Below are 26229 nucleotides of genomic sequence, written 5' to 3'. Positions count from 1 at the left end.
AAATGATCTATCGGTGGTACATGACCCCAGGCACTCCCATTTCTTTAAGAGCTTGCATGCAGCAAAAAAAAAAAAAGCAAAATCTGCAAGGAGTTGCTGCTGCTGCTGCTGCTGCGCCCCTGATAGGGCGTCCCGGCCGCCTTGCTGGCTGAATGAATGACGTCACCGCCTGCCCGGGGAAGCGGGGGAGGCGGCTGGAGCCCGGGACTGTGACGTCACCTCCGCGCTTTAGCCAATGGGGAGAGCCGCTGCAGGCAGTGTTGGAATGCGGGCGGACGCGGCGCCTTGTCTCTCTCTCTCTCTCTCTCTCTCTCGGGGACGCGCCTTCCTCGCCTCCCGGGCGCGCTCTCGCCCCCCTAAGGTGGGCTATGGGGTTTGGGGGGGGATTGCGCTCGTTTGCAGGAGGTTATTTTGCTTTTCGATGCCATTAAATGGGGGTTTGGAAGTGGAAATCGCGAAAGAGGTGCTTTTGTTTGCCCCCCCCCTAGATTTAGCGAAAAGGGGGCGGGGGCGGATATGTGGGGCTCTGAGACCCCAGGGGTTTGAGGCTGGGGCTGGTGGGGGGAGCGAGGGCTTGCTGGTGGGGAAAGGCTTTGTTAGGGAGGCAGGGGGGAGGGGGAGTTTCCAGAAATATAGGGTTGGGGTCCCGTCCCCCCCCCCTTAGGGGTGGGTGGGGAGGAAATGTGGGGCTGGACTAGATAACCCTGGCGGGTCCCTTCCAGCTCTGCACTTCTGTGGTTCTAAGAAACGGCTGGCGGAAGGGGGTGGTGGTGGTTTGCGCTAGGAGGGAAGGGGTTAAGTTGTGGGGATGCTTTTGACGTTAAGTCGTGGGGGCACTTGGTGGGAGGGAAGGGGTTACGTTTTGAGGTTGGGCTGGTTTAGATGGGAGGGAAGGGGTTAAGTCGTGGGGGGTGCTGCTTTTGATGTTGTGGGGCTGCTTTTGATGGGAGGGAAGGGGTTAAGTTGTGGGGCTGCTTTTGATGGGAGGGAAGGGGTTAAGTTGTGGGGCTGCTTTTGATGGGAGGGAAGGGGTTAAGTTGTGGGGCTGCTTTTGATGGGAGGGAAGGGGTTAAGTTGTGGGGCTGCTTTTGATGGGAGGGAAGGGGTTAAGTTGTGGGGCTGCTTTTGATGGGAGGGAAGGGGTTAAGTTGTGGGGCTGCTTTTGATGGGAGGGAAGGGGTTAAGTTGTGGGGCTGCTTTTGATGGGAGGGAAGGGGTTAAGTTGTGGGGCTGCTTTTGATGGGAGGGAAGGGGTTAATTCGTGATGCTTTTGATGGGCGGGAAGGGGTTAAGTTGTGGGGCTGCTTTTGATGGGCGGGAAGGGGTTAAGTTGTGGGGCTGCTTTTGATGGGAAGGAAGGGGTTAAGCTGTGGGGCTGCTTTTGATGGGAGGGAAGGGGTTAAGTCACTGGGCGCTTTTGGAAAGATAGGGTGCAGAGTGGTCTGTGGGTCTGGACAACTGCTGTGTGTGTGAATGGGGCTGGGATTCTTTTGGGGGGTGGAAGAAGGTTGGGGGTGGAGGCTGCAGTTTATGGCTGGGATCTCTAGGGATGGGGGAGCAGCAGGCGAGAAAGGAGTGTCCGAAGGAAGCCGTCTTGAGTTCCTGTCACAGGAAAAAGGCAGGAAATAATAATAATAATAATAATAATAATAATAATAATAATAATGATGATGATGTGTGATTTTACAGTGGTTGTTCCTTATATTATAATAATAATAATAATAATAATAATAATAATAATAATTTATTTATACCCTGCCCATCTGACTGGGTTTCCTCAGCCACTTTGGGCGGCTTCCAACCAAATATTAAAAACAAGACAGCACCAGACATTAAAAACTTCCCTGGGCAGCTTTGAGCAGGATATTAAAATACAACGAATATTAAAAGATTCCCTAAAGAGGACTGCCTTCGGTTGTCTTTTAAAAGTAAAATAGTTGTTTATTTCCTTGACATCTGATGGGAGGGCGTTCCACAGGGCGGGCGCCACCACCAAGAAGGCCCTCTACCTGGTTCCCTGTAACCTCACTTCTCGCAATGAGAGAACCGCCAGAAGGCCCTCGGAGCTGGACCTCAGCGTCCGGGCTGGACGATGGGGGTGGAGACGCTCCTTCAGGTATACTGGGCTATTTAGGGCTTTCAAGGTCAGCACCAACATTTTGAATTGTGCTCGGAAACGTCCTGGGAGCTGATGAAGCATCTTTCAGGACCGGTGTTATATGGTCTCGGCGGTCACTCCCAGTCACTTTCCGTTCCTCCGTTGCAGGAACACTTGGCTGATCTTTAGCCTTCCTCTTCCTTTAGTATCGATCCAGTGCCGGGCAGTCTGGAAATTTGGTGACGGCCGCTTTTCCTGGGGGGCAGGGCGGAGGAAGCGATGTCCACTTTCCGCCAAGAAAATGTGGAGGACTACTACGAGATGGAGGAAGAACTGGGCAGGTGAGCTGGCTGAGTACTTTGTTGTGCATCTGCTTGCATGTTTTGTGTGTGTTTGTGAGAGACAAATAATAATAATAATAATAATAAGTGTCAGCTGCGTCCCATTGCTGACAGAGGGGGAGAGCATGGAGAGACAGCAGGAGGTAATTAGGCAGGAACGCGGAACGAGGGAGGAGCAGCCTAGTTAATAATAATAATATAATAATAATTTATTATTTATACCCCACCCATCTGGCTGGGTTTCCCCAGCCACTCTGGGCGGCTTCCAACAAAACACTAAAATACAATAACCTATTAAACATTAAAAGCTTCCCTAAACAGGGCTGCCTTCAGATGTCTTCTAAAAGTTTGGTAGTTATTTTTCTCTTTGACATCTGGTGGGAGGGCGTTCCACAAGGCGGGCGCCACCACCGAGAAGGCCCTCTGCCTGGTTCCCTGTAACTTGGCTTCTCGCAGGGAGGGAACCGCCAGAAGGCCCTCGGCGCTGGACCTCGGTGTCGACAACTACCAGCAATAAAAAGGCAAGAAATCTCCAATATCATGTGTGTTCCCCAATGGTTAATTTATAGGAAACAAGGTGTGATCGTTTGTGTGTGCGCCGGTGTAAGTTATTTTAAATTTATTGCTGATCAATTTTCGTGATGATATCGCAAAACTCCCATGGACAATTCCAATTTCTCCCTTGGAAACCTCAGCGAAGCGAGGTTGATAAACAGCCTGCAGCTTTTGTTGGTTCAGGTTAGTTCAAAGAGCCTTTTTTCAAAGAGCTCGGGGACTCCATAACAGAATGGACTGGCTTGTAAAAGAGTATTGGGAAATAATTCGTAATGAATTGAAAAAAAAAATGTTTAAAAGTACTTTTTCAAAAAGGCAACAACACCAGAGTCCTTTTTGTTGGGGATAATTCAGAAGGAAATTCCCAGGTGTCAAAAAAGGTTATTTATGTATGCTACTACATCGGCCCTTGTTTTGTTAGCCCCAAAATGGAAAACGAGCGAGGTTGCAGCCAAAGAAGAATTGCAACTTAAGCTGATGGAATATGCACAGTTTGCAGACTTAATATATAGAAAATGGGTAGGCAAACTAAGGCCTGGGGGCCGGATGCGGCCCAATCGCCTTCTCAATCTGGCCCATGGACAGTCCAGGAATCAGCGTGTTTTGACATGAGTATATGTGCTTTGATTCAAAATGCAACACTGGGTTATTTGTGGGGCACAGAAATTCGTTCATTTCTTTAATATAGTCTGGCCCCCCACAAGGTCTGAGGGACAGTGGAATGGCCCCCGGCTGAAAAAGTTTGCTGACCCCTCATATAGAATAAGAAAACAAGAAGAATGTACGTTTAGAGAAGATTGGAAAATGTTTGAATATATGGGGGGAAATTGTGTATATTTAAAACGTTGGTACCGCTAACATAAATTCAAAAGTGTAAATCAGTTTTGATGGACGCAATAATGGAATACGGAATGGCATTGCTTTTGTAAAATATGCAGGGATTTATGTTCTGCAAAGTGAACCATGGAAAGAGAAGGGATAGTTGTTGATATGGTAAAGGTAAAGGGACTCCTGACTAGTAGATCCAGTTGTGGCCGACTCTGGGGTTGCGGTGCTCATCTCGCTTTATTGGCCGAGGGAGCCGGCGTACAGCTTCCGGGTCATGTGGCCAGCAGGACTAAGCCGCTTCTGGTGAACCAGAGCAGCGCACGGAAATGCCATTTACCTTCCCGCCGGAGCGGTACCTATTTATCTACTTGCACATGATGTGCTAGGTTGGCAGGAGCAGGGACTGAACAACGGGAGCTCACCCCGTCACGGGGATTCGAACCGCCGACCTTCCGATCGGCAAGCCCTAGGCTCTGTGATTTAACCCACAGCGCCACCCGCATCCCGTTGATATCTTAAGGGTCTTTAAATGAATATTCTAAAAGGTAAAACATAAAATATAATAAAAATTGTGGAGAATAGAGGAAACCTTCAGGACCCAAGGGACTGGCAGCCTAGGAGACTGTTGCCACGCTACGGCTTAAAACGTCAGACCCTGGTTTGATATTTTGGCTATTTGTGTTTGCATCCTGTGTGCTTGCCTCACACAAGCGGGTTCTGACTTCACACTAGAATTTCAGATTGCCCTGCAGCATCGCTTGCGGCGTTTCTGCATTCTTGACTTGTGCGTCAGCCGCACAAATTATTTCGGGGACGTTTCCTGTCTTGAGTAATTCTAGTCTGGCCAGCAAATTTGAGGCAGTCTCTCTCCCCCCCCCCCCCCCCAGCCTGGGAAAAGGAAGTGAGGGTGTTGCAAGGATCTCACCCATATCCTGAACTCAGAATCCACGGGTGTCGCAACTGTGATGCGAAATCCTTGCCCAATATTGCGGCTTCACCCTGATCTAACGATATACACAGGATTCGGCCCCAAACCTTTGCGACACCGTCACCTCTTTGGTAGCCGTAGGGCAGCCTCATTGTATGCTTATTATTGTGGAAGTAAATTCCGCCAGGGTGAATAAAACTCAATGCTTTTTTAAAAAATGATTTTTAAAATTAAAATTGGATTTTTTAAAATTAAAATTGGATTTTTTAAAATTAAAATTGGATTTTTAAAAATTTAAATCAATTCCCCCCCCCCAAAAAAAAAAATTGAATTTTTAAAATAAAATAGTTTTGGAGGAAAAATCTTCCCAAAGATGGTTTTCTATTTAAGTTACATTATAGTCCATCAGGAAATAAAGATTTGTTTTTTCATGTGTGCTAAAACTCAGTCTAAGTTTTTTTTTTTTTAAAAAAATTGTTTAACCACATCAGTTAACAAACATGGATACATGTGCTATAACGTTATTGTTTTAGTTAAAATAAATTGTTTAAATTGTTATGATCATTTTTCTCCTTCCAATAGAGCACAGCAGAAAACGTTGTCCAAATATAAACAGTTAACTTACTAAACCTCACAATCACTTCATAGTTATTGGTCTACGTATTTCTGATAGTATTACCAATTTTTATCTCTAAGTATTACCAAATCAGTCTTTTTTTTATATAACTGTAAACACAAACAAACAACTAACTAAGAAGACAAGGACTCTAAAAAGGAACGGGAAAATTTTATAATTTAAACAGGAGACCGTTGTAAACAAATCAAAACTTTAGCTGGACTATAAGAATCACTTGTAAAGCAACAAAGTTTATGGATCATTTGGACAAATCAAAATTGTGGAGAACGTGTTGATATGTAGTCTTAATTATTGTAATAAGGACCCATGTTAGGGGATGTTGGGGAAAGTCACGAGAATCTCACAAAATGATTATACAAATTTTCTGGCTGTAAATTTCTATTGACAAGAATTTTTTAAAAAATCCCCCAAGAAATAAAAAATGCTTATATAAAAATCCCCCAAAATCTTAAATTTGATTTGGGATATGTCCCCCCCAAAAAGGCTCAACAATTTCGTCGTCGTCGTCCCCCCCCCCCAAAAAAAAAAAAACCTCTGCAACTTTGTCCAGATTTTCACTTTTGAGAATATGGCAGCCCTATTTAAGATCCCAACTAGCGATCAAATTCCCCCTTTTTGGACACAGTGGTGAACTGAGAAACCAAAGCCAGTCCACTTTTTTTTTTTTTATTTATTTTTTAAAGAAAACCTTGTGTGCAAAATCTGTTTGTTCTCCCCCCCCACCTCATTGCTATCCGTCCGGATGAATTTTTGCTGATAGCCAGCAGAAATAAATCAGGTTGAGTTGCTTTTGTTCTACTTCCTTGTCCTTTTCTTTTTGCAACGGGGCAACCGTATATGGAAAGCTAGCTTGGTGTGTGATCTCACCTTTGAAAAATGTAAATAGCTGCATTTCGATGTCCCGTGCCTGCTGCTTTATTAAAACAGAGCGCAAAAAGGTTTTTCTTCTTCCGTAGGCCTTTCCTTCTATGGAAAGACTCCAGAATTTGTGAAATAATATGCGTGTGACGGACATTTTCTCCTCTTTTAACAACTAGTGTAGATTTCTCCCAGCTTTTTCACGCTCAGAAAACCAGGAAGTGCTTCTTTGCTGGGGCAGAAGGGAGCGTCAAGAATGTGCTGTGTGTTAACTGGGTCCGCCTTGGAGCACGGAGAAATCCACAAATATCCCCTTTCTGCAAAATATCTCCTTCAGTTTCATGGTCCTGGTCCACCTACCAGGCTTCATAGAACCGTTTTGTGGAATAATAATAATAATAATTTATTATTTATACCCTGCCCACCTGGCTGGGCTTCCCCAGCCACTCTGGGCGGCTTCCAAAAAAATATTAAAATACTGTAATACATCAAACATTAAAAGCTTCCCTAAACAGGGCTGCCTTCAGATGTCTTCTAAGTCTGGTAGTTGTTCTCTTTGACATCTGGTGGGAGGGCGTTCCACAGGGCGGGTGCCACCACCGAGAAGGCCCTCTGCCTGGTTCCCTGTAACTTGGCTTCTCGCAGGGAGGGAACCGCCAGAAGGCACTCGGAGCTGGACCTCAGTGTCCGGGCTGGACGATGGGGGTGGAGGCGCTCCTTCAGATATACTGGACCGAGGCCGTTTAGGGCTTTAAAGGTCAGCACCAACACTTTGAATTGTGCTCGGAAACGTACTGGGAGCCAATGTAGGTCTTTCAAGACCGGTGTTATATGGTCTCGGTGGCCACTCCCAGTCACCAGTCTAGCTGCCGCATTCTGGATTAGTTGCAGTTTTCGAGTCACCTTCAAAGGTAGCCTCATGTAGAGCGCATGGCAGTAGTACAAGCGAGAGCATGCACCACTCTGGGGTGACAGTCTGTGGGCAGGGAGGGTCTCATCCTGCGTACCAGATGGAGCTGGTAGACAGCCACCCTGGACACAGAATTGACCTGCGCTTCCATGGACAGCTGTGAGTCCAAAATGACTCCCAGGCTGTGCACCTGGTCCTTCAGGGGCACAGTTACCCCATTCAGGACCAGGGAATCCTCCACACCTGCCCCAGGTATTGCTGAACTACAACTCCCATCATGCCTTGCCATTGGCCACGCTACCTGGAATGGATGGGGGTTGCAATTCAGCAGCAGCTGGAAAGCCCAAAGTTCCTGCTTCAGTTTTTATTTATACTTTTCAAGTTTATACATTTCGTTAGTTTTACAATCAATCTCACTTTTCAAAGTTTGACTTCCTTCCCCCTCTTTCTGCGGTTCCTTAAATTTATTTTTTATTATCTTCTGCATATCCAAATTCATTTAATTATCTACTTTAAATATAACTCTTCTGAAGCTGCAGGTTGTTATAAAAATCCTGACAATGTTTTTATCTGTTTGCAATTTATCTGTAAATATTCAATAAACCATTTCCATTCTTTTATTAAAAGCTCCCCGGTTCAGAGTAGGAAACATTTAGGATGCGGGTGGCGCTGTGGGTTAAATCAGTGTTTCCCAACCTTGTGCCTCCAGCTGTTTTTGGACTACAATTCCCATCATCCCTTGCCACTGGTCTTGCTAGCTAGGGATGATGGGAGTTGTAGTCCAAAAACAGCTGGAGGCCCAAGGTTGGGAAACACTGGGTTAAATCACAGAGCCTAGGACTTGCTGATCAGAAGGTCAGCGGTTCGAATCCCAGCAACGGGGTGAGCTCCCATTGTTCGGTCCCTACTCCTGCCAACCTAGCAGTTCAAAAGCAAGTCAAAGTGCAAGTAGATAAATAGGTACCACTCCAGCGGGAAGGTAAATGGCGTTTCTGTGCGCTGCTCTGTTTCGCCAGAAGCAGCTTAGTCCTGCTCGACACATGACCTGGAAGCTGTACGCCGGCTCCCTTGGCCAATAAAGTGAGATGAGCGCCGCAACCCCAGAGTTGGCCACAACTGGACCTAATGGTCAGGGGTCCCTTTACCTTTACTTTACACAGAGGAATGATGTGCGGTGTCGGAAATAGGAGTCTCAGAAAAAGGGGAAGGAAGTCAAGATTTGAAATGTCAAAAGGACTGTAAAATTAGTGAAATGTATAAACCTGAATGGCATAAGCAAAATTTAAAATATAGTGGACGCTCAGATTGCGAACGTGATCCATGCGGGATGCACGTTCGCAACCCGCAGCTTTCGCAACCTGCATGGGTTGCGATTTGGCGCTTCTGCGCATACGCAAAGTGTGATTTGGCGCTTCTGCGCATGCGCGACCGCCAAAACCCGGACGTAACCCATACTTCCAGGTTTCGGCTTGACTGCAAGTGAACGTTTGCCGTCCCTCTCTCTCCCACTCAGCGGCCAGTTTGCGATCGTGCGCAAGTGCCGTGAGAAGAAGAGCGGCCTGGAATACGCGGCCAAGTTCATCAAGAAGCGCCGCCTGTCCTCCAGCCGCCGCGGGGTGAGCCGCGAGGAGATCGAGCGGGAGGTCGACATCCTGCGCGAGATCCAGCACCCGAACATCATCACGCTGCACGACATCTTCGAGAACAAGACAGACGTGGTGCTGATCCTGGAGCTGGTCTCCGGCGGAGAGCTCTTCGATTTCCTGGCCGAGAAGGAGTCGCTGACCGAGGAGGAGGCCACGCAGTTCCTCAAGCAGATTTTGGACGGCGTCCACTACCTCCACTCCAAACGCATCGCCCACTTTGACCTCAAGGTGAGATCCTGCTCACACAATATAATAATAATAAATTTTATTTATACCCCGCCCTCCCTGGCCAGAGCTGGGCTCAGGGCAACTAACACCAATAAAATCACAGTAAAAACATAATAGGGGGAAAAGGGGGGGGGGGAACCAATTTAAAATACAGGTTAAAATGCAATTTAAAAAGCAGCCTCATTTTAAAGTAGCTGATAAATCAAGACCATAAGGGGAGGGGAACATAAGGGTCAGACCGAATCCAAACCAAAGGCCAGGCGGAACAGCTCTGTCTTGCAGGCCCTGCAGAAAGATGTCAAGTCCTGCAGGGCCCTGGTCTCTTGGGACAGAGCGTTCCACCAAGTCGGGGCCAGTACTGAAAAGGCCCTGGCTCTAGTTGAGACCAATCTAACCTCCCTGAGACTCAGGACCTCCAAAGTGTTGTTATTTGTGGATCTTAAGGTCCTCCATGGGGCATACCAGGAGAGGCGGTCCCGTAGGTATGTGGGTCCTAGGCCGCAGGCTGGTGACTGGGAGCGGCCGCCAGGAGCGTATAACACCGGTCCTAAAGGATTTATGTTGACTCCCAGTATGTTTCCAAATGCAATTCAAAGTTTTGGTGTTGATCTTTAAGGCCTGAAATACCCTTGCCTCTGAATACCTGAAGGAGCGTTACTGAGGTCCAGCTACAAGGGCTTTCTGGCACTTCCTTCACTGAGAGAAGTGAGGTTGCAGGGAACCAGGCAGAGGGCCTTCTCGGTGGTGGCACCCTCCCATCAGATGTCAGGTGACCATACAGTGGTACCTCGGATTACATACGCTTCAGGTTTACAGACTCTACTAACCCAGAAATAGTACCTCAGGTTAAGAACTTTGCTTCAGGATGAGAACAGAAATTGCGTGGCGGTGGCAGCAGGAGGTTCCACTATCTAAAGTGGTGCTTCAGGTTAAGAACAGTTCCAGGTTAAGAACAGACCTCCGGAACGAATTAAGTACTTAACTCGAGGTACCACTGTACAACCTTTAGAAGACATCTGAAGGCAGCCCTATATTGGGTTGTTCTTAACATTTCGTACCAGCTCCATCTGGTACGCAGGATGAGACCCTCCCTGCCCGCAGACTGTCTCGCTAGAGTGGTGCATGCTCTAGTTATCTCCCGCTTGAACTATTGCCATGCGCTCTACGTGGGGCTACTTTTGAAGGTGACCCAGAAACTACAACTAATCCAGAATGCGGCAGCTAGAGTGGGGGACTGGGACTGGCTGCTGAGACCACATAACACTGGTCCTGAAAGACCTTCATTGGCTCCCAGAGCGTTTCTGAGCACAATTCAAAGTGTTGGTGCTGACCTTTAAAGCCTTAAATGGTCTCGGTCCAGTATACCTGAAGGAGCGTCTCCACCCCCATCGTTCTGCCTGGACGCTGAGGTCCAGCGCCGAGGGCCTTCTGGCGGTTCCCTCATTGTGAGAAGCAAAGCTACAGGGAACCAGGCAGAGGGCCTTCTTGGTAGTGGCACCCGGCCTGTGGAATGCCCTCTCATCAGATTTCAAGGAGATAAACAACTACCTGACATTCAGAAGACATCTGAAGGCAGCCCTGTTCAGGGAAGTTTTTAATGTGTGACATTTTAGTGTATTTTTGGTCTTTGTTGGAAGCCGCCCAGAGTGGCAGGGGGCAAACTCGGTCAGATGAGCAGCTTGTGAATAATAAAAACAACATTACCCTGATCCTCTGGCGGCAGAGACACGGTGCTCATGTGTTCTCTCGTTTCCCCCTTCCAGCCTGAAAACATTATGCTCCTTGACAAGAACGTCCCAAGCCCTCGCATCAAGCTGATCGACTTTGGCATTGCCCACAAGATTGAAGCAGGGAACGAGTTCAAAAACATCTTCGGCACTCCCGAGTTTGTAGGTATGTGTGTGAGACCAGGATGTTGGGGGAGTGCAACGGACTGGGGTGGCTGATGGGTGAGCGGCGAGTGAGCAGGAGAAACCCTCAGCCTGGAAAGGAGGGGATGGTCTAAACCACTGAGCCTCTTGGGCTTGCCAATCGGAAGGTCGGCGGTTCGAATCCCCGCGATGGGGTGAGCTCCTGTCGCTCAGTCCCAGCTCCTGCCAACCTAGCAGTTCGAAAGCACGCCAGCGCAAGTAGATAAATAGGTACCACTCTGGTGGGAAGGTAAACGGCATTTCCGTCCGCTCTGGTTTCCGTCACGGTGTCCCGTTGCGCCAGAAGCGGTTTAGTCCTGCTGGCCACATGACCTGGAAAGCTGTCTGTGGACAAACGCCGGCTCCCTCGGCCTGAAAGCGAGATGAGCGTCGCAACCCCATAGTCGCCTTGGACTGGACTGAACCATCCAGGAGTCCTTTGCCTTAACCTATCTCCACATATTCGGACCCACAAAGTATTTGAGAAGCAGATGCACACATCCTGGTTGGTTGTGGTTCTCTGTCCCAGAAATGCTTCTTTTTTTCTCATCCCTCTCTCCAAAGCTCCAGAAATAGTCAACTACGAACCTTTGGGCCTGGAGGCTGATATGTGGTGAGTAAAATAAGCTTGGCTTGGATTTCTTGGGGAATTTAATGCCTTATTATTATTATTATTATTATTATTATTATTATTAATTAATGCACAGTAACTTTGCTGTGATGGGATGCGGGTGGCGCTGTGGGTTAAACCACAGAGCCTAGGGCTTGCCGATCAGAAGGTTGGCGGTTCGAATCCCCGCAATGGGTTGAGCTCCCGTTGCTCGGTCCCTGCTCCTGCCAACCTAGCAGTTCGAAAGCACGTCAGAGTGCGAGTAGATAAATAGGTACCACTCCAGGGGGAAGGTAAACGGCGTTTCCGTGCGCTGCTCTGGTTCGCCGGAAGCGGCTTAGTCATGCTGGCCACATGACCTGGAAGCTGTATGCCGGCTCCCTTGGCCAATAAAGCAAGATGAGCGCCACAACCCCAGAGTTGGCCACGACTGGACCTAATGGTCAGGGGTCCCTTTACCTTTACCTTTGCTGTGGGAATCTCTTTCGCTGGAGGTTTTTCAACGGAGGCTGGGTGGCCATCTGTCAGGAACTTTTCATCTGCAGATTAAATGAACCTCGGGGGGTGGCCTTCCAACTCCACAGTTTCCATGGATTTTTATTTCTTTATGAACCCCTTCCCAAGATCTGTAGCACCCTGGGCCTGGGAAGAGAACTTCTGGAAAGCTCCTGGGCAGATCCCAGATGCTCTCTAGATTTCAGAGCACCTATGGTGGGGAAAATCCTCTCCCCCTTTCATCACAGGAGACAACAGCTCTGTTTTTGCTTTATCTACACTGTCCCTTACCCAATTCCTCTCCTTCCTGCTTTTTAACCCCTCTCCCTCACTAGACGACCCTAAACCTTCTGAAATCGTCCTCTTTCCCCTCCTCATGGTCCTTTGCTGAGGCAGCCCAAGTTCCTTTCCTAGGTCTCCTCTTCTCTACTCTGTCATGGCTTATTTGTTTGTGTTGTGTTGGTGCTGACCTTTAAAGCCCTAAACAGCCTCGGCTCACGAAACCTGAAGGAATGTCTCCATCCCCATCGTCCAGCCCGGACACGGAGGTCCAGCTCCGAGGGCCTTCTGGCGGTTCCCTCCCTGCGAGAAGCGAGGTTACAGGGAACCAGGCAGAGGGCTTTCTCGGTGGTGGCGCCTGCCCTGTGGAATGCCCTCCCATCAGATGTCAAGGAAATAAACAACTGTCTGACTTTTAGAAGACATCTGAAGGCAGCCTTGTTTAGGGAAGTTTTTAATGTTTGATGTTTGATCGTGTTTTTAATATTCTGTTGGGAGGCGCCCAGAGTGGCTGGGGAAACCCGGCCAGATGGGCAGGGTAATAATAATAATACAGTGGCACCTCGGGTTACATATGCTTCAGGTTACAATATGCTTCAGGTTACAGACTCCACTAATCCAGAAATAGTACCTCGGGTTAAGAACTTTGCTTCAGGATGAGAACAGAAATCGTGCTCCGGCGGCAGCGGGAGACCCCATTAGCTAAAGTGGTGCTTCAGGTTAAGAACAGTTTCAGGTTAAGAACAGACCTCTGGAATGAATTAAGTACTTAACCTGAGGTACCACTGTAGTAGTAGTAGTAGTAGTAGTAGTAATAATAATAATAATAATAATAATAATAATAATAATAATAAATATTTATACTCTGCCCTCCCCAGCCAAGACCGGGCACAGGGCAGCTAACACCAGGTATAAAAACAAGTGATTAAAATACAACTTAAAAATAAGATTAAAATACAACATTAAAATGCAGCTTCATTTCAGTAGAAACTCAAATCAAAAATTCCCCCTTTGCCCCAATCTCACTTCCCTTTCTTCTCCCTGCTGGGACCCAGGGATGCTCTCAGGTGCTGAGCTTTTCTGCCGCCAGATTCCTTCTTTACTGCTAATTTCTAACTGCTTCTCCTCGGCCGCGTGTCAGCGCGGCTGTTGAGTCAATTGGGGAACACCAGGCACTGTTGGGCTGCAACGCCTGTCATCCCTAACATTGGCTGGGGCTGAGTCCAGCAGCATTTGGAGGGGGTTCCAGATCTCCCAGCCCATGTTTCTGTGTCTTTTGGGACATTTTGATGCTAGTACGTTGATCCTCTCCCTTTCCTTTCCCTTCCTTCGTTCCAGGAGCATCGGCGTCATCACCTATATCCTGTGAGTATTTCAAAACAAAACACCTTGCGCAAAGTCGAGCCCTATGCTAGGAGAGCAAGCATAGCTCCACCGGTAGAGCGCAGGGCTCTTAACCTCAGGGTTTTGGGTTCGAGTCCCACGTGGGGCGAAAGATTCTTTCATTGCAGGGGGGCCCTAAACGGCCTCGGCTCAGTATACCTGCAGCATCTCCACCCCCATTGTTCTGCCCGGACACTGAGGTCCAGCTCCGAGGGCCTTCTGGCAGTTCCTTCCCTGAGAGAAGTGAGGTTACAGGGAACCAGGCAGAAGGCCTTCTCGGTGGTGGCTCCCTCCCATCGGATGTCAAGGAAATAAACAACTAACTGACTTTTAGAAGACATCTGAAGGGAAGTATTTAATGTGTGACATTTTAACGTATTTTTAATCTTTGTTGGAAGCCGCCCAGAGTGGCTGGGGAGACGCAGTCAGATGGGTGGGGTACAAATAATAAATTATTATTTTTATTATAGATGACTCCCGCGGTCCGTTCCAATTTGACAATTCTGTGCTTCTCCAAAAGGGTTGCATGTTGAGTAGTGCAGCGCCTTTGGGGAAGAGGGGGCTAAGCTTGGGACACAGGTGGAGCTGTGGGTTAAACCACAGAGCCTAGGGCTTGCTGATCAGAAGATCGGCGGTTCGAATCCCCGCGACGGGGTGAGCTCCCGTTGCTCGGTCCCTGCTCCTGCCAACCTAGCAGTTCGAAAGCACGTCAAAGCGCAAGTAGATAAATAGGTACCGCTCTGGCGGGAAGGTAAACGGTGTTTCAGTGCGCTGCTCTGGTTCAGAAGCGGCTCAGTCATGCTGGCCACATGACCCGGAAGCTGTACGCCGGCTCCCTCGGCCAGTAAAGTGAGATGAGCGCCGCAACCCCAGCGTCAGCCACGACTGGACCTAATGGTCAGGGGTCCCTTTACCTTTTAGGTCCGGCGCTTAGCACATGCTGGTGGCTTCAGTAACTCGGGTTCAAGGTGGGTGGAGATCTTAGCCCAGCCAGGAAGCCATAGCTGCGCTTCTGGTGGTCGAAGGGCACAGCAGCTTGCTTTGGGATCAAGCAAGCCTTGGGGGCCGAGAGCAGCGGATACCGTAAAGATCATAAAGACATAACAAGAGCCATCTAGATGGGAGTGGAGAGTGCTCTTATGTTCGAATTGTGCTTGTAGGTGGTGTTTTTCCATCGGATCTTTTTAAAGAGACGTTGGCTGACCCCCTGTCAGGGATGTTTTATCCGTGCTCCCTGCCTGGCAGGGGGTTGGTCTAGAGGACCTTTGGGGAGCCCCTTGGAACTCTACAATTCTACCTCCTTATGTACTTAAACCCTCCCAGACTTTTGCTAGCCTTCGATTCCAGAGTATCGTATGTTCTTCGTCGACTTGGATTCCTGCTTTAAAAATTATTTTTTTAAAAAAACTCTGTGGATTTTTATTGATGGTTTAAATCGGGGTGCCCAAGCTTTGAGGATGCTTTGCCAGATTTGAGGAAGTGAACACTCGTGAGGGCCGACCAAAGTTGTTGAGCTCTTTTTACAATTTTACCCCAAAGTTGTTGAGTTGGGTTTTTTTCCAGGATTGAAGTTTTGCTGAGATTTTTTAAGGATTTTACCCCAGGACATATACTGCCATGGGGATTGGATCAAATGGACTGGATTAGGCCCCTGAAACAGGCTTTGGACATGCCTGATTTAAATTGTTTGGTTAGTAGTTACAAAACGCCTAAATAAAGCCGTTTCTTCTTCCTTCTTTATCCTTTCGCCCTCGCAGCTTAAGCGGCGCCTCTCCGTTCCTGGGCGAAACAAAGCAGGAAACTTTGACCAACATTTCTGCTGTCAACTATGACTTTGACGAGGAGTACTTTAGCAACACCAGCGAGCTGGCGAAGGACTTCATTCGGCGGCTGCTTGTCAAGGATCCCAAGTACGAAACTCGGGTGATGGGTTATGGGTGTCTGTTTTGGGACTACAGTTCCCATCATCCCTGACCTGTTAGCTATGAGAGAAAAGGGTGTTTTCCCAAGGCAAATATATATCTTCCTGTTGACCTACATTTGTTCAAGGCCTCCGACGTCTCTCCTTGCCTCTCCCGAAGCCTGGGAGAAAGTAGAATAAATTAGGCAGCGTGAGACACCTGTGCACAAAACCTGTTTAGCTTGTACTTGCTCATGCGTTGCCGCTTTGTGCAGCTTCTAAAAGCATAGAAGAGGGATAGGGGATTTTCGCAGCCTCGCATTTGCCTCTTCCCCTACCCGGCTGGTTAACTTTGACAGGTGGGCAGAGCCACCGCCTGCCAGTCACCTGACATCATGATGTCAGGTGATGGACAGGTGGGCGGTCAAAGCTGACATGGGGGGTGGGGTGGGGGGGCTGCTTTGCCAGTGGGAACGTGCTGAGAAAGCAGGACTTTCTAGCGGGACTGACTTTTAAACCCATCAGCAGAGGGGCCCAATCCTGCTCCCTGCAGCAGTCTGCGGATTGAGAATTGCAATTCTGGGCTGCATCAATAGGAGTACAGCATCTAGATCAAGGGAAGTAATAGTGCCACTGTATTCTGCTCTGGTCAGACCTCACCTGGAGTACTGTGTCCAGTTCTGGGCACCACAGTTCAAGAAGGACACTGACAAACTGGAACGTGTCCAGAGGAGGGCAACCAAAATGGTCAAAGGCCTGGAAACGATGCCTTATGAGGAAGGGCTAAGGGAGCTGGGCATGTTTAGCCTGGAGAAGAGGAGGTTAAGGGGGAATATGATAGCCATGTTCAAATATATAAAAGGATGTCACATAGAGGAGGGAGAAAGGTTGTTTTCTGCTGCTCCAGAGAAGCGGACACGGAGCAATGGCTCCAAACTACAAGAAAGAAGATTCCACCTAAACATTAGGAAGAACTTCCTGACAGTAAGAGCTGTTCGACGGTGGAATTTTGCCAAGGAGTGTGGTGGAGTCTCCTTCTTTGGAGGTCTTTAAGCAGAGGCTTGACAACCATATGTCAGGAGTGCTCTGGTGGTGTTTCCTGCTTGGCAGGGGGTGAGTCTTAAAGTGAGTCTTATAGAGCAAAAAATACGGTACTTAATTTGTTCCAGAGGTGTGTTCTTAACCTGAAACTGTTCTTAACCTGAAGCACCACTTTAGCTAATGGGGCCTCCTGCTGCCGCCACACGATTTCTGTTCTCATCCTGAAGCAAAGTTCTTAACCCGAGGTACCATTTCTGGGTTAGCGGAGCCTGTAACCTGAAGCGTCTGTAACCTGAAGCATATGTAACCTGAGGCGTATGTAACCTGAGGTACCACTGTATATGGGCTCTGGAATACCCCATAAGGGAAAGGGAGCAGTATTTACTTATAAAATTATTAAGCATCACCCTCTTGAATGGACAACACGCTCCATTTGAACATCAAGAGGAAATGAGCAAGGTGGGTTTCCACAGGGCTTGTATTGGACAGAATCCTGGCACGTTGTGTCCCTGGCGTGTTGTCCATTTGAGAGGGAGACGCTTAATCATCACCCATATCTGGGGGGCTGTCACAGAGAAGGCGGAGCAAGCTGGCCTCCAAGCTTGGTAAATCAACGGATTCAAGTGACGAAAGATAAAAATAATATAATAAAATTTATTTATACCCTACCCTCCCCAGCCAAGACCAGGCCCAGGGCGGCTAACAACCAGTAATAAAAACAAGCTGATTGAAATGCAACTTAAAAAACAAGATTAAAATACAACATTAAAATGTTAAAATGCAGCCTCAACACAGGAGGAGAAAGGAAAAAAGAAAGAGGGGGAGGGAATTAAATTGGCTCCAAGCCAAAGGCCAGGCAGAACAACTCTGTCTTACAGGCCCTGCGGAAAGAGATCAGATCCCGCAGGGCCCTGGTCTCATGAGACAGAGCGTTCCACCAAGTTGGGGCCAGTGTTGAAAAGGCCCTGCCTCTGGTTGAGGCTAATCTAACTTCCTTAGGGCCCGGGACCTCTAGGGTGTTGCTATTTATGGACCTTGAGGCTCTCCATGGGGCATACCGGGAGAGGCAGTCCCGTAGGTACGAGGGTCCTAGGCCGTGAAGGGCTTTAAAGGTCAAAAGCAGCACTTTAAATCTGACCCTGTACTCCACCGGGAGCCAGTGCAGCTTGAAATGCACTGGGTGAATATGCTCCCATGGCAGAGACCCCGTGAGGAGCCTCGTTGCAGCATTCTGCACCCACCGGAGTTTGTGGGACAGCTTCAAGGGCAGCCCCACGTAGAGCGAATTACAGTAGTCAAGCCTGGAGATGACCATCGCATGGATCACTGTGGCCGGGGTGGGGCAGGAAAGGTAAGGTACCTACTGCTTGATGCAGCGAAGGTGGAAAAATGTCGCCTTGGCTGTTGCTGTAACCTGCGCCTCCGTGTAAAGGATGAGATTCTGACTAAACAGCAGGAAGAACTTTCTGAAGGCAAGAGCTGTCCGAGAGTGGAACGGACTTCCGTGGAAGGTGTTGGGCTCTCCTTTGAAACAGAAGTTGCACCCACCCGGGAAGAATGGCAGATGAAGGTGATGGAGTATATGGAACTGGCTGAGATGACTTGCAGAATCCGGGACCAAGGAGAAGAGTTGGTGGAAGAAGATTGGAAAAAAATTAAAGTTTATCTTCAAAAATATTGTAAAATTAAGGATTGTTAGAAAGATGTTGGGAAAAGAAAATTATGTGGTTTTAGCAGAAAACATATAAAGGATTAAGTAAAAATGAATTGGTGTAAGAGAGAACGTAAAATTATAATATGTTAAGATAAATTATTAGGATAAAAATAAAGTTGGAAGGATTTGCTGGAATATTTTATTGAATTAGAATACAAAAATGGGAGGCGTGAGGAAGTCAAGGAAATAAGTGAATGTAAGTAAGTGAGTTAAAGGTTTGACTTGTTTTTTTATTTCTTTTTTTCTGTTTGTTGATGATGTTTTTTTTTCCTTTTTATATATATGTATCGTTTTTTCTTTTTCTTCCTTGAGTGTTTCCTTTTCCTTTTTTTTTCTTCTGTAACCTTTAAAATCTTAATAAAAATCTATTTAAAAAAAATAAATGAAGCAGAAGTTGCGTGGCCATCTGCCAGGGATTCTTCCGCTATGATTCCCGCATTGCAAGGGGGTTAGAATAACAGAACTGCTTAGTTGCAAAAGCCAGGTGACCCTCAGGCCCAACTCCACAGCGCTAATGATTTCCCCAACAGAACTGCATTTTATTTTATTTTATTAATATAAATATTAAATTTTATTTAGCATAATTATTACCAAATACAAGCAAAATACATACATATTTTTTCAGATAAGCACACAGATATAAAAAAAAGAAAAAAGGAAGAAAAGAAAAAGAAAAATTGCAAAAAGAAGAAAAATTGGAAGAATTCCCTCCAAATTTGCTCGATGGAAGCAAGTCAAACAATGACGCTTTATTGTTGAGATATTTGTGGAGTGAATTCAGAACTGCATTTTAAATTGCATTTTGACCCGTATTTTAAATTGGTATTTCCTCCCCCCCCCCTTATGTTTTTACTGTAATTTTACTGTTGTTAGCCGCCCTGAGCCCGCCTCTGGCCAGGGAGGGCGGAGTATAAATAAAATTATTATTATTATTATTATTATTATTATTATTATTAACTGACCTCTGCTCCTCGTTCTGTTTCAGGAAGCGGATGACGATCGACCAGAGCCTGGAGCACCCGTGGATTAAGGTAAAAACCGAGATGTTTCAGAATGTTGGCTTGCGGTTCCTAAGCTATATTTTGAACCAGGTAGGGTTCCAGATTTGTAAGATCGGTAGCAAAGCCTTACGATCTAAGCCACTAAGCAGAGGAAGAAGGGGACATTGAGGAGGGTGGGTTGGGAGAAGATGGGAGCTAGCAAGTTCAGGAGACGGTGATTCAGCTCCCTGCCTCCTTGGGAAACAAAATCGCCCAGTAAGCGGCCGTTACTGCTAGATGGTCTGCTGGGGAAGGATGGGGAAAGGGGCTGGAGCACACGGGTTGGCGGTGGTGGCAGAATAAGGGCACATTCCTCTTGACAAGCTCACCCTGACTGTGACCTGCGGGTTCAAATTGGATTCTAGAATCCTCCTCACACACTTTGTCTTTTGTTTTTAATTGGGGGCTGCATGGTGACTGGAGGGATCCGCGATGCTTCCCCTCCCCCCCCTTTTTTTGTAAAATATTTATTAAGATTTTGCATAATAAAACAAATCACAATCAAAAACAATCATAAACAACACAATCCAACAAGAACAATAAAGCACGATAAAAAACACAAGCGAAAAAAGGGAAAAAATAATAAGAGAAAGCAAAAAACAAAAAAAAATAAAAATCTAGTTTTAGCTTACTGTCTTTATAACCCTCTTTCCTGACTTCCTCACATCTCCCTTTTCTGTGTTCCCCTTTACACAATCAAATTCAGCAATTCCTTACCCTCTTTCCAATCTTGTTCAATATTATACATTTCAACCTATTATGTCTTCGATTTCCCTTTCCTTTTAAATCCATTTTTCACATGTTCTTTATAACTTAAACCCTTGTATCATTTGTTTAGTTTCGACATAATTTTACTCTGGTCTTTTCACCCTTTTTTCTTAAAACATTTTTGCATATTTCTTTTTACTATGTCACTGATGCCAAATTATCTTTATATCAAACATCATTTTAACATTCAAACATTTTACAATGTTTTTGGAGATATTCTTTGAACTTCTTCCAGTCCTCTTCCACCGACTCTTCTCCCAGGTCTCGGATTCTGCCAGTCATTTCTGCCAGTTCCATATAGTCTATCACTTGCATCTGCCATTCTTCCAGAGTGGGCAAATCTTGTGTCTTCCAATACTTTGTGATGAGTATTCTTGCTGCGGTTGTTGCATACCCCTCCCTTCCCCTTTCGTTAGGTTACGATACGATAATCTTTATTGTCATTGTCCCATACAGAACAACGAAATTGGAAAAATCTACATCAGACATTCAAAAACCAACAAGCCTGCTATCCCAGCCTTGTTAACCCCCTAAAATCTCTGATACCCCATAATGGAATACAATATACTCCCACAGAGACTACCTGTCAGAGCTGCCTCCAGGTCCCAGCTCACAGAGGACCAACGCTAGGCTGTAGTTATGTACAAAAGTCTTTATTGAGGTTCAGTTTCCATTTTAAAGCCGCAGCTTGCAGCTCTACGTCTCGACCTTAGACCGGCGAAGTCCCGTCTGAGTCTCCTCCCCTTCCACACCAGTTTAAGACTCTCGCTTTGCTCCACCTCTTCCTAAGTTCCTTTCTCCTCTGGGCCCTCCTGCCCGCTAGGGTTTCATCCTTCCTGGACTCCTCTGACGCTGACCCTGACGATTCTTGCCCCTCCTTCCGGCAGGCTTTAGGACCTGGTTCCCTATCCGGGCTACCTTCTGTGCCGCTCGCCTGTACCTTTGAACTTGGCACGCGCGCCCAGCCTGCAACTTTCCTCTTGACCGTTCCCTCGCTCTCCGATGGAGGCGTGGCCACCCCTGACTCATCTTCTCTCGCTGGTGGTGCATATGTGGGCTCTGACACCTGGGACTCCTCCCCCCCACTACGCTCTGGTGGGGAAGCTGGTCCTGATTTCCAACTGCTGCTCTGGGAGTCCCCGCTGGCCCCTTGCTTCTGGGGTGTCCCCCTTGGGTCGCCCCTTGCCCTGCCCATCGGCGCCCCCTTCTGTGAATCTTCCGATTCGCTGGAGAGGCTCATGGAATCTATTGGGCTGCTGTCATATTCTCCTACGCTGCCCTCGGATTGCTCCCCCTCGCTCTCCATCTCCTCTCCTCCCTGCGCTCCCGCTGAGTCCCTGACACTACCTTACACTGCGTTTAAAACCAGAATCGCATTTGGATAGAAACTGTTTCTCGGGCGGCTAGTCCTAGTCTTTATAACCCAAGAAGCTGAAAGAGAACATTTCTAGGTTGCTCACTATCCTGTACTGTCTCTGCAGCTTTCCTATGACACCTGGAAGCATAGATTTGATAGGCAGGCAGATGTGTAAAAATTTAAAAGGAAGAAACTTTTGGTCCCAGAAAAAAGGATTGTATTAAGAACTAGAATAAGAATTTATTATTTATACCCCGCCCATCTGGCTGGGCTTCCCCAGCCACTCTAGGCAGCTGCCAACAGAATATTAAAAACATGAGAAAACATCAAACATTAAAAACTTTCCTAAAAAGGACTGCCTTCAGATGTCTTCTAAAAGTCAGATAGTTGTTTGTTTCCTTGAATTCAGATGGAAGGGCGTTCCACAGGGTGAGTGCCACCACTGAGAAGGCCCTCTGCCTGGTTCCCTGTAACCTCACTTCTCGCAGGGAGGGAACCGCCAGAAGGCCCTCGGCGCTGGACCTCAGTGTTGGGGCAGAACAATGTGGGTGGAGACGTTCCTGCAGGTATACTGGGCCAAGGCCGTTTAGGGCTTTTAAATTTCAGCACCAACATTTCGTGCTTGGAAATGTCCTTGGAGCCAGTGTAGGTCTTTCAGGACTGGTGTTATGTGGTTTCAGGGGCCACTCCCTGTCACCAGTCTAGCTGCCGCATTCTGGATTAGCTGTAGTTTCCGTGTCACCTTCAAAGGTAGCCCCACAGAAAGCGCATTGCAGTAGTCCAAGCAGGAGATAACCAGAGCATGCACCACTCTGGCGAGACAGTCCGCGGGCAGGTAGGGTCTCAGATGGAGCTGGTATACAGCTGCCCTGGACACAAAATTGACCTGTGCCTCCATGGACAGCTGTGAGTCCAAAATGACTCCCAGACTGCACAACTGGTCCTTCGGGGGCACAGCTACCCCATTCAGGACCAGGGAGTCCTCCACACCTGATTGCCCCCTGTCCCCCCAAAACAGTCCTTCTGTCTCGTCAGGATTCAACCTCAATCTATTAGCCACCATCCATCCTCCAACCGCCTCCAGGCAAGACATTCACTGCCTTCACTGGTTCCGATTTAAAACAGAGGTAGTGCTGGGTATCGTCCGCATACTGATGAACCCTCAGCCCAAACCCCAAGTAAATAGATGTGTAAAGATTTAAAAGAAAGAAACTTTTGGTCTCAGATGAAAAGGATGGGTAGTGTTGACGAGTGGGGAGAGACCCTGTGGGTCCCCTAAACCAGGGGTCAGCAAACTTACTGCGCCTTGGGCTGGTGTCTCCATGCCGGAGGAGCGCGTGCCCATATGTGTGCGCACACGCTATTTCTGGCACACTTCTGGGTCGGAGGAGCACCGGAAATAGCTTGTGCGCATGCGCATGGGCCTGCTCTGACCCGGAGGTGCACAGGAATTAACGCTTGTGCATGTGCAAATAACGCTTGTGCATGTGCACAAGCTACCATATTTTTCGCTCTATAGAACGCACCTGACCATAGGACACACCTTGTTTTAGAGGGGGAGAACAAGAAAAAAAAAATTCTCCCCCTCTCTGCGCAGTCCCCCTTCAGCGAAGCGGCAGGAGAAACGGAGCCCCTTCCATTTCTCCTCCCGCTTAGCTGAAGGGGCGCTGTGCCTTAGCTGAAGGGGCACCTACCCTTCAGCGAAAGGAACCCGAAGCCTCCGGAGCGCAGCAGGAGCTCCCGCTGTGCTCCGGAGGCTTCAGGCGGCTATCTTTGAAGCCTGGAGAGCAAGAGGGGTCGGTGCGCACCGACCCCTCTCGCTCTCCAGGCTTCAGTGAAGGCAACCCGAAGCCTCCGGAGCGCAGCAGGAGCACTCCCACTGCGCTTCGGAGGCTTCGCGTTGCTATCGCTGAGGCCAAGGAGCCTGCATTCGCTCCATAAGACGTACACACATTTCCCCTTCATTTTTGGAGGGGGAAAATGTGCGTCTTATAGAGCGAAAAATACGGTATTTCCGGTGCTCCTCCAACCCGGAAGTGGGCAGCTGCACAGCGCTGGTAAGAACGGGTGGCGGGGGTCGCCGCGGGCCGGATAAACGAGTCCCTTGGGCCTTATCTGGCCCGTGAGCCTTAGTTTGGGGACCCCTGCTCTAGACTGACCCCATTGGAATGGGGATGGCGGGGGGAAAAGAGAAGCAACTGCCCAAGCCTCTTTTCTGAGCGTCTCTCCACTGACCCTTTGCAGGTGATCAAGCGCCGGAACGTCCGCAACGAGGACAACAGCAAGAAGCCGGAGCGCCGCCGCCTCAAGACGACGCGCCTGAAGGAGTACACCATCAAGTCCCACTCTAGCATGCCGCCCAACAACACCTACGTCAACTTTGAGCGCTTCTCCAAGGTCATGGAGGAGGTGGCGGCGGCCGAGGAGGGCCTTCGCGAGCTTCAGCGGAGCAAGAAGTCCTTCCGCGAGGACATTGAGGCCCTGCGCTCCATCTACGAGGAGAAGGAGCTGTGGTACAAGGAGGAGAACGAAGCCGTGGGCCAGGACCTGCGGCAGATCCGGCAGGAGATGCAGAAGACGGAGGCCCTCAAGCGCCAGGCTCAGGAGGAAGCCCGGAGCGCCTCGCTGGCGGCCAACGGCCTGAAGAGGCGCTATCGGAAGCTGGAGAACCGCTACGAGGCCCTGGCCAAACAGCTGGCGTCTGAGATGAAGTTCGTGCAAGAGCTGGTTCGCTCCATCGAGCTGGAGAAGCTGCGGGGCGGGGAAGGGGACTGCGGCATCCGCTAGCGCCCTCCCCTCCTGGGGCGGGGTGAGGAGACGGGAGCAGATCCATCTCGGCCGTGGGTTTGAGGGCTGCGCCCCCTCACCCAGCCTCCTGGCCCAGCCTCCCAACGACTCTTTGACCTATGGCTCCTTATTTAATCACTGGTGTGGCGTGCTTCCTGGACTACGTATCCCATGATGCAGTGCTCCTGCCGGGACCCAGCATGGCGGGCGACATCCCTGCGTGCTCGGGACTTGTAGCCTGAAGGTGGAACTTTGTGCTTGTTAAAAATATCCCGTCTTGCCCGGGGTTTCCGTTCTGCCCTTTTTTGGCCCCAGGATGCGCCGCCCTTCTTGAGGGTTTGAAGAGAGCAGGACGTCGGCGTTCTCTTCCCCCGAATGAGGTTCCAACGGCAAGCTTTGAAGCCTGAAAGTCTTGTTTCTGTTTGCTCGCTGGGCTTCAGAGTGCGGAGTGACTGCTGCCCAGATTATGGGAGGTTATGGTGCCCAGATTATGGGAGATTATGGCGCAGATGTGATGTGCGAGAGAAGGCTTTTGCCTCGCTAAATCACCATTCCAGGGCAGAGCATTGCACCCCATTACCCTGTGGGTTTTTTTCTGCTAGGGGCCTCGTGGCAGGTTTTCTGGGACCAAGGCTGCATTTACAAACCACATGGCTTGTGTTCCGGATATCTGAGGGAGCTTCACTTCACAAATATCAGAGTGTCTCTGGGTTGCGGGCAGCAAAAAGTAGGTTATGAGAACTTTCTTCCCTAAAGGCCAGTGTTTGTAGTAACAAACATCTGCCTGGGTAGAGACATCCAGACATTTAAAATCTTTTCCCAGGATCTGCCCCTTTTATCCTTTATCGTTTTGAAGTAGCCTCGTGGTACATTTTCTTTCCTATTATTATTCTTTGTATCAAGAAGCCATTTTTGCTTTTTTAATAATAATAATAATAATTGCGGGATTCTTAGTTTGGGTTCATGTTTAGGAGGAGGTGATTAGGGTGACAACAGTTGCAGCTTCTCTTACCAGCCGAAGCTCTGGGAATTTCAGATATTAACTGTGAATTGAGGGGTGGTGGTGGTCATTGTTAAGAAATCACACGCTTAGGACTGATGTGGCTACAGGCAGGGATATTTCTAGGTGTCTTTTGTATCGAACGTTTATGATGATATGTGCTCGGGATGCTGCCGGGGCTGTCACACACAATTCCTGCTTTCAGCGCTGTTTCGTAACTGCAAAAGTTCGGGGGCAGCCACACCGCTTCAACCCCAGCCCTGGCGCATACTGTAACCTCCTGCTGAAACCCTGTAACGTTTCGTTCTGCAGATGTTGTGCTTTAGCAAGAATGTGGTGCAGCTTGGGGGAAGCATCGCAGAGTCACCAATAAAGCAGAACCAATCCACCTTAGCGCACTGTTACTTTGTCTGGAACCCTCTGCAGAATGCAACTGCCGCAAAATGCGCGTTGGAGGGGGGACGGCTTAGTACTGACAGAGTCCATCCGCCTTATTTTGGAGCCCTGCAGCCTCAAAAGTGTGGCTGAGGTTATCTGCTAACTCGCGGGGGTAGCATTCCTCTCTTCGGAATTACCTTGCACAAGAACAGGCCTCTGTGGCTTTTCCTGAGACCCCACATTACTGTCCAAAGCGGGTAGAGAGAGGGATGGGGAGAGACTTGTTATAAGAATTTTAAGGTCTTATACAGTGGTGCCTCGCAAGACGAAATTAATCCGTTCCGCGAGTCTCTTCATCTTGCGGTTTTTTCGTCTTGCGAAGCACGGCTGTTAGCGGCTTAGCGGCTATTAACGGCTCAGCGGCTTAGCGGCTATTAGCGGCTTAGCGGCTTTAAGAAAAAGGAAACAAACTCGCAAGAACTCGCAAGACGTTTCGTCTTGCAAAGCAAGCCCATAGGGAAATTCGTCTTGCGGAACG

The 26229-nt window shown here is 48.4% G+C and overlaps 1 protein-coding gene across 1 annotated transcript; it reads left to right on the top strand.

The window, feature by feature from the left end:
- The first annotated feature begins 201 nt into the window (after window positions 1-201).
- On the top strand, window positions 202-25701 carry DAPK3 (death associated protein kinase 3). The gene is made up of 9 exons (XM_079960772.1): window positions 202-361; window positions 2305-2439; window positions 8669-9029; window positions 10793-10922; window positions 11504-11552; window positions 13662-13688; window positions 15464-15616; window positions 19347-19392; window positions 23771-25701. The coding sequence occupies exons 2-9, from the start codon at window positions 2378-2380 to the stop codon at window positions 24311-24313; spliced, it is 1371 nt and encodes a 456-aa protein (XP_079816898.1). The 5' UTR covers window positions 202-361; window positions 2305-2377; the 3' UTR covers window positions 24314-25701.
- The last annotated feature ends 528 nt before the right edge of the window (window positions 25702-26229 follow it).

Source organism: Podarcis cretensis (assembly GCF_951804945.1).
Source record: "Podarcis cretensis genome assembly, chromosome: 18".
In the NCBI taxonomy this organism is placed as follows: Eukaryota; Metazoa; Chordata; class Lepidosauria; order Squamata; family Lacertidae; genus Podarcis; species Podarcis cretensis.
Note: the sequence above shows the minus strand (reverse complement) of the source record. Positions and strands in the feature narration are given on the sequence as shown.

Coding starts and splice junctions, on each gene's coding strand:
- DAPK3 (XM_079960772.1), top strand. CDS start 2,378: ATGTCCACTTTCCGCCAAGAAAATGTGGAGGACTACTACGAGATGGAG. Junction 13,689..15,463: donor GGCGTCATCACCTATATCCT/GTGAGTATTTCA, acceptor TCGCCCTCGCAG/CTTAAGCGGCGCCTCTCCGT. Junction 19,393..23,770: donor TGGAGCACCCGTGGATTAAG/GTAAAAACCGAG, acceptor GACCCTTTGCAG/GTGATCAAGCGCCGGAACGT.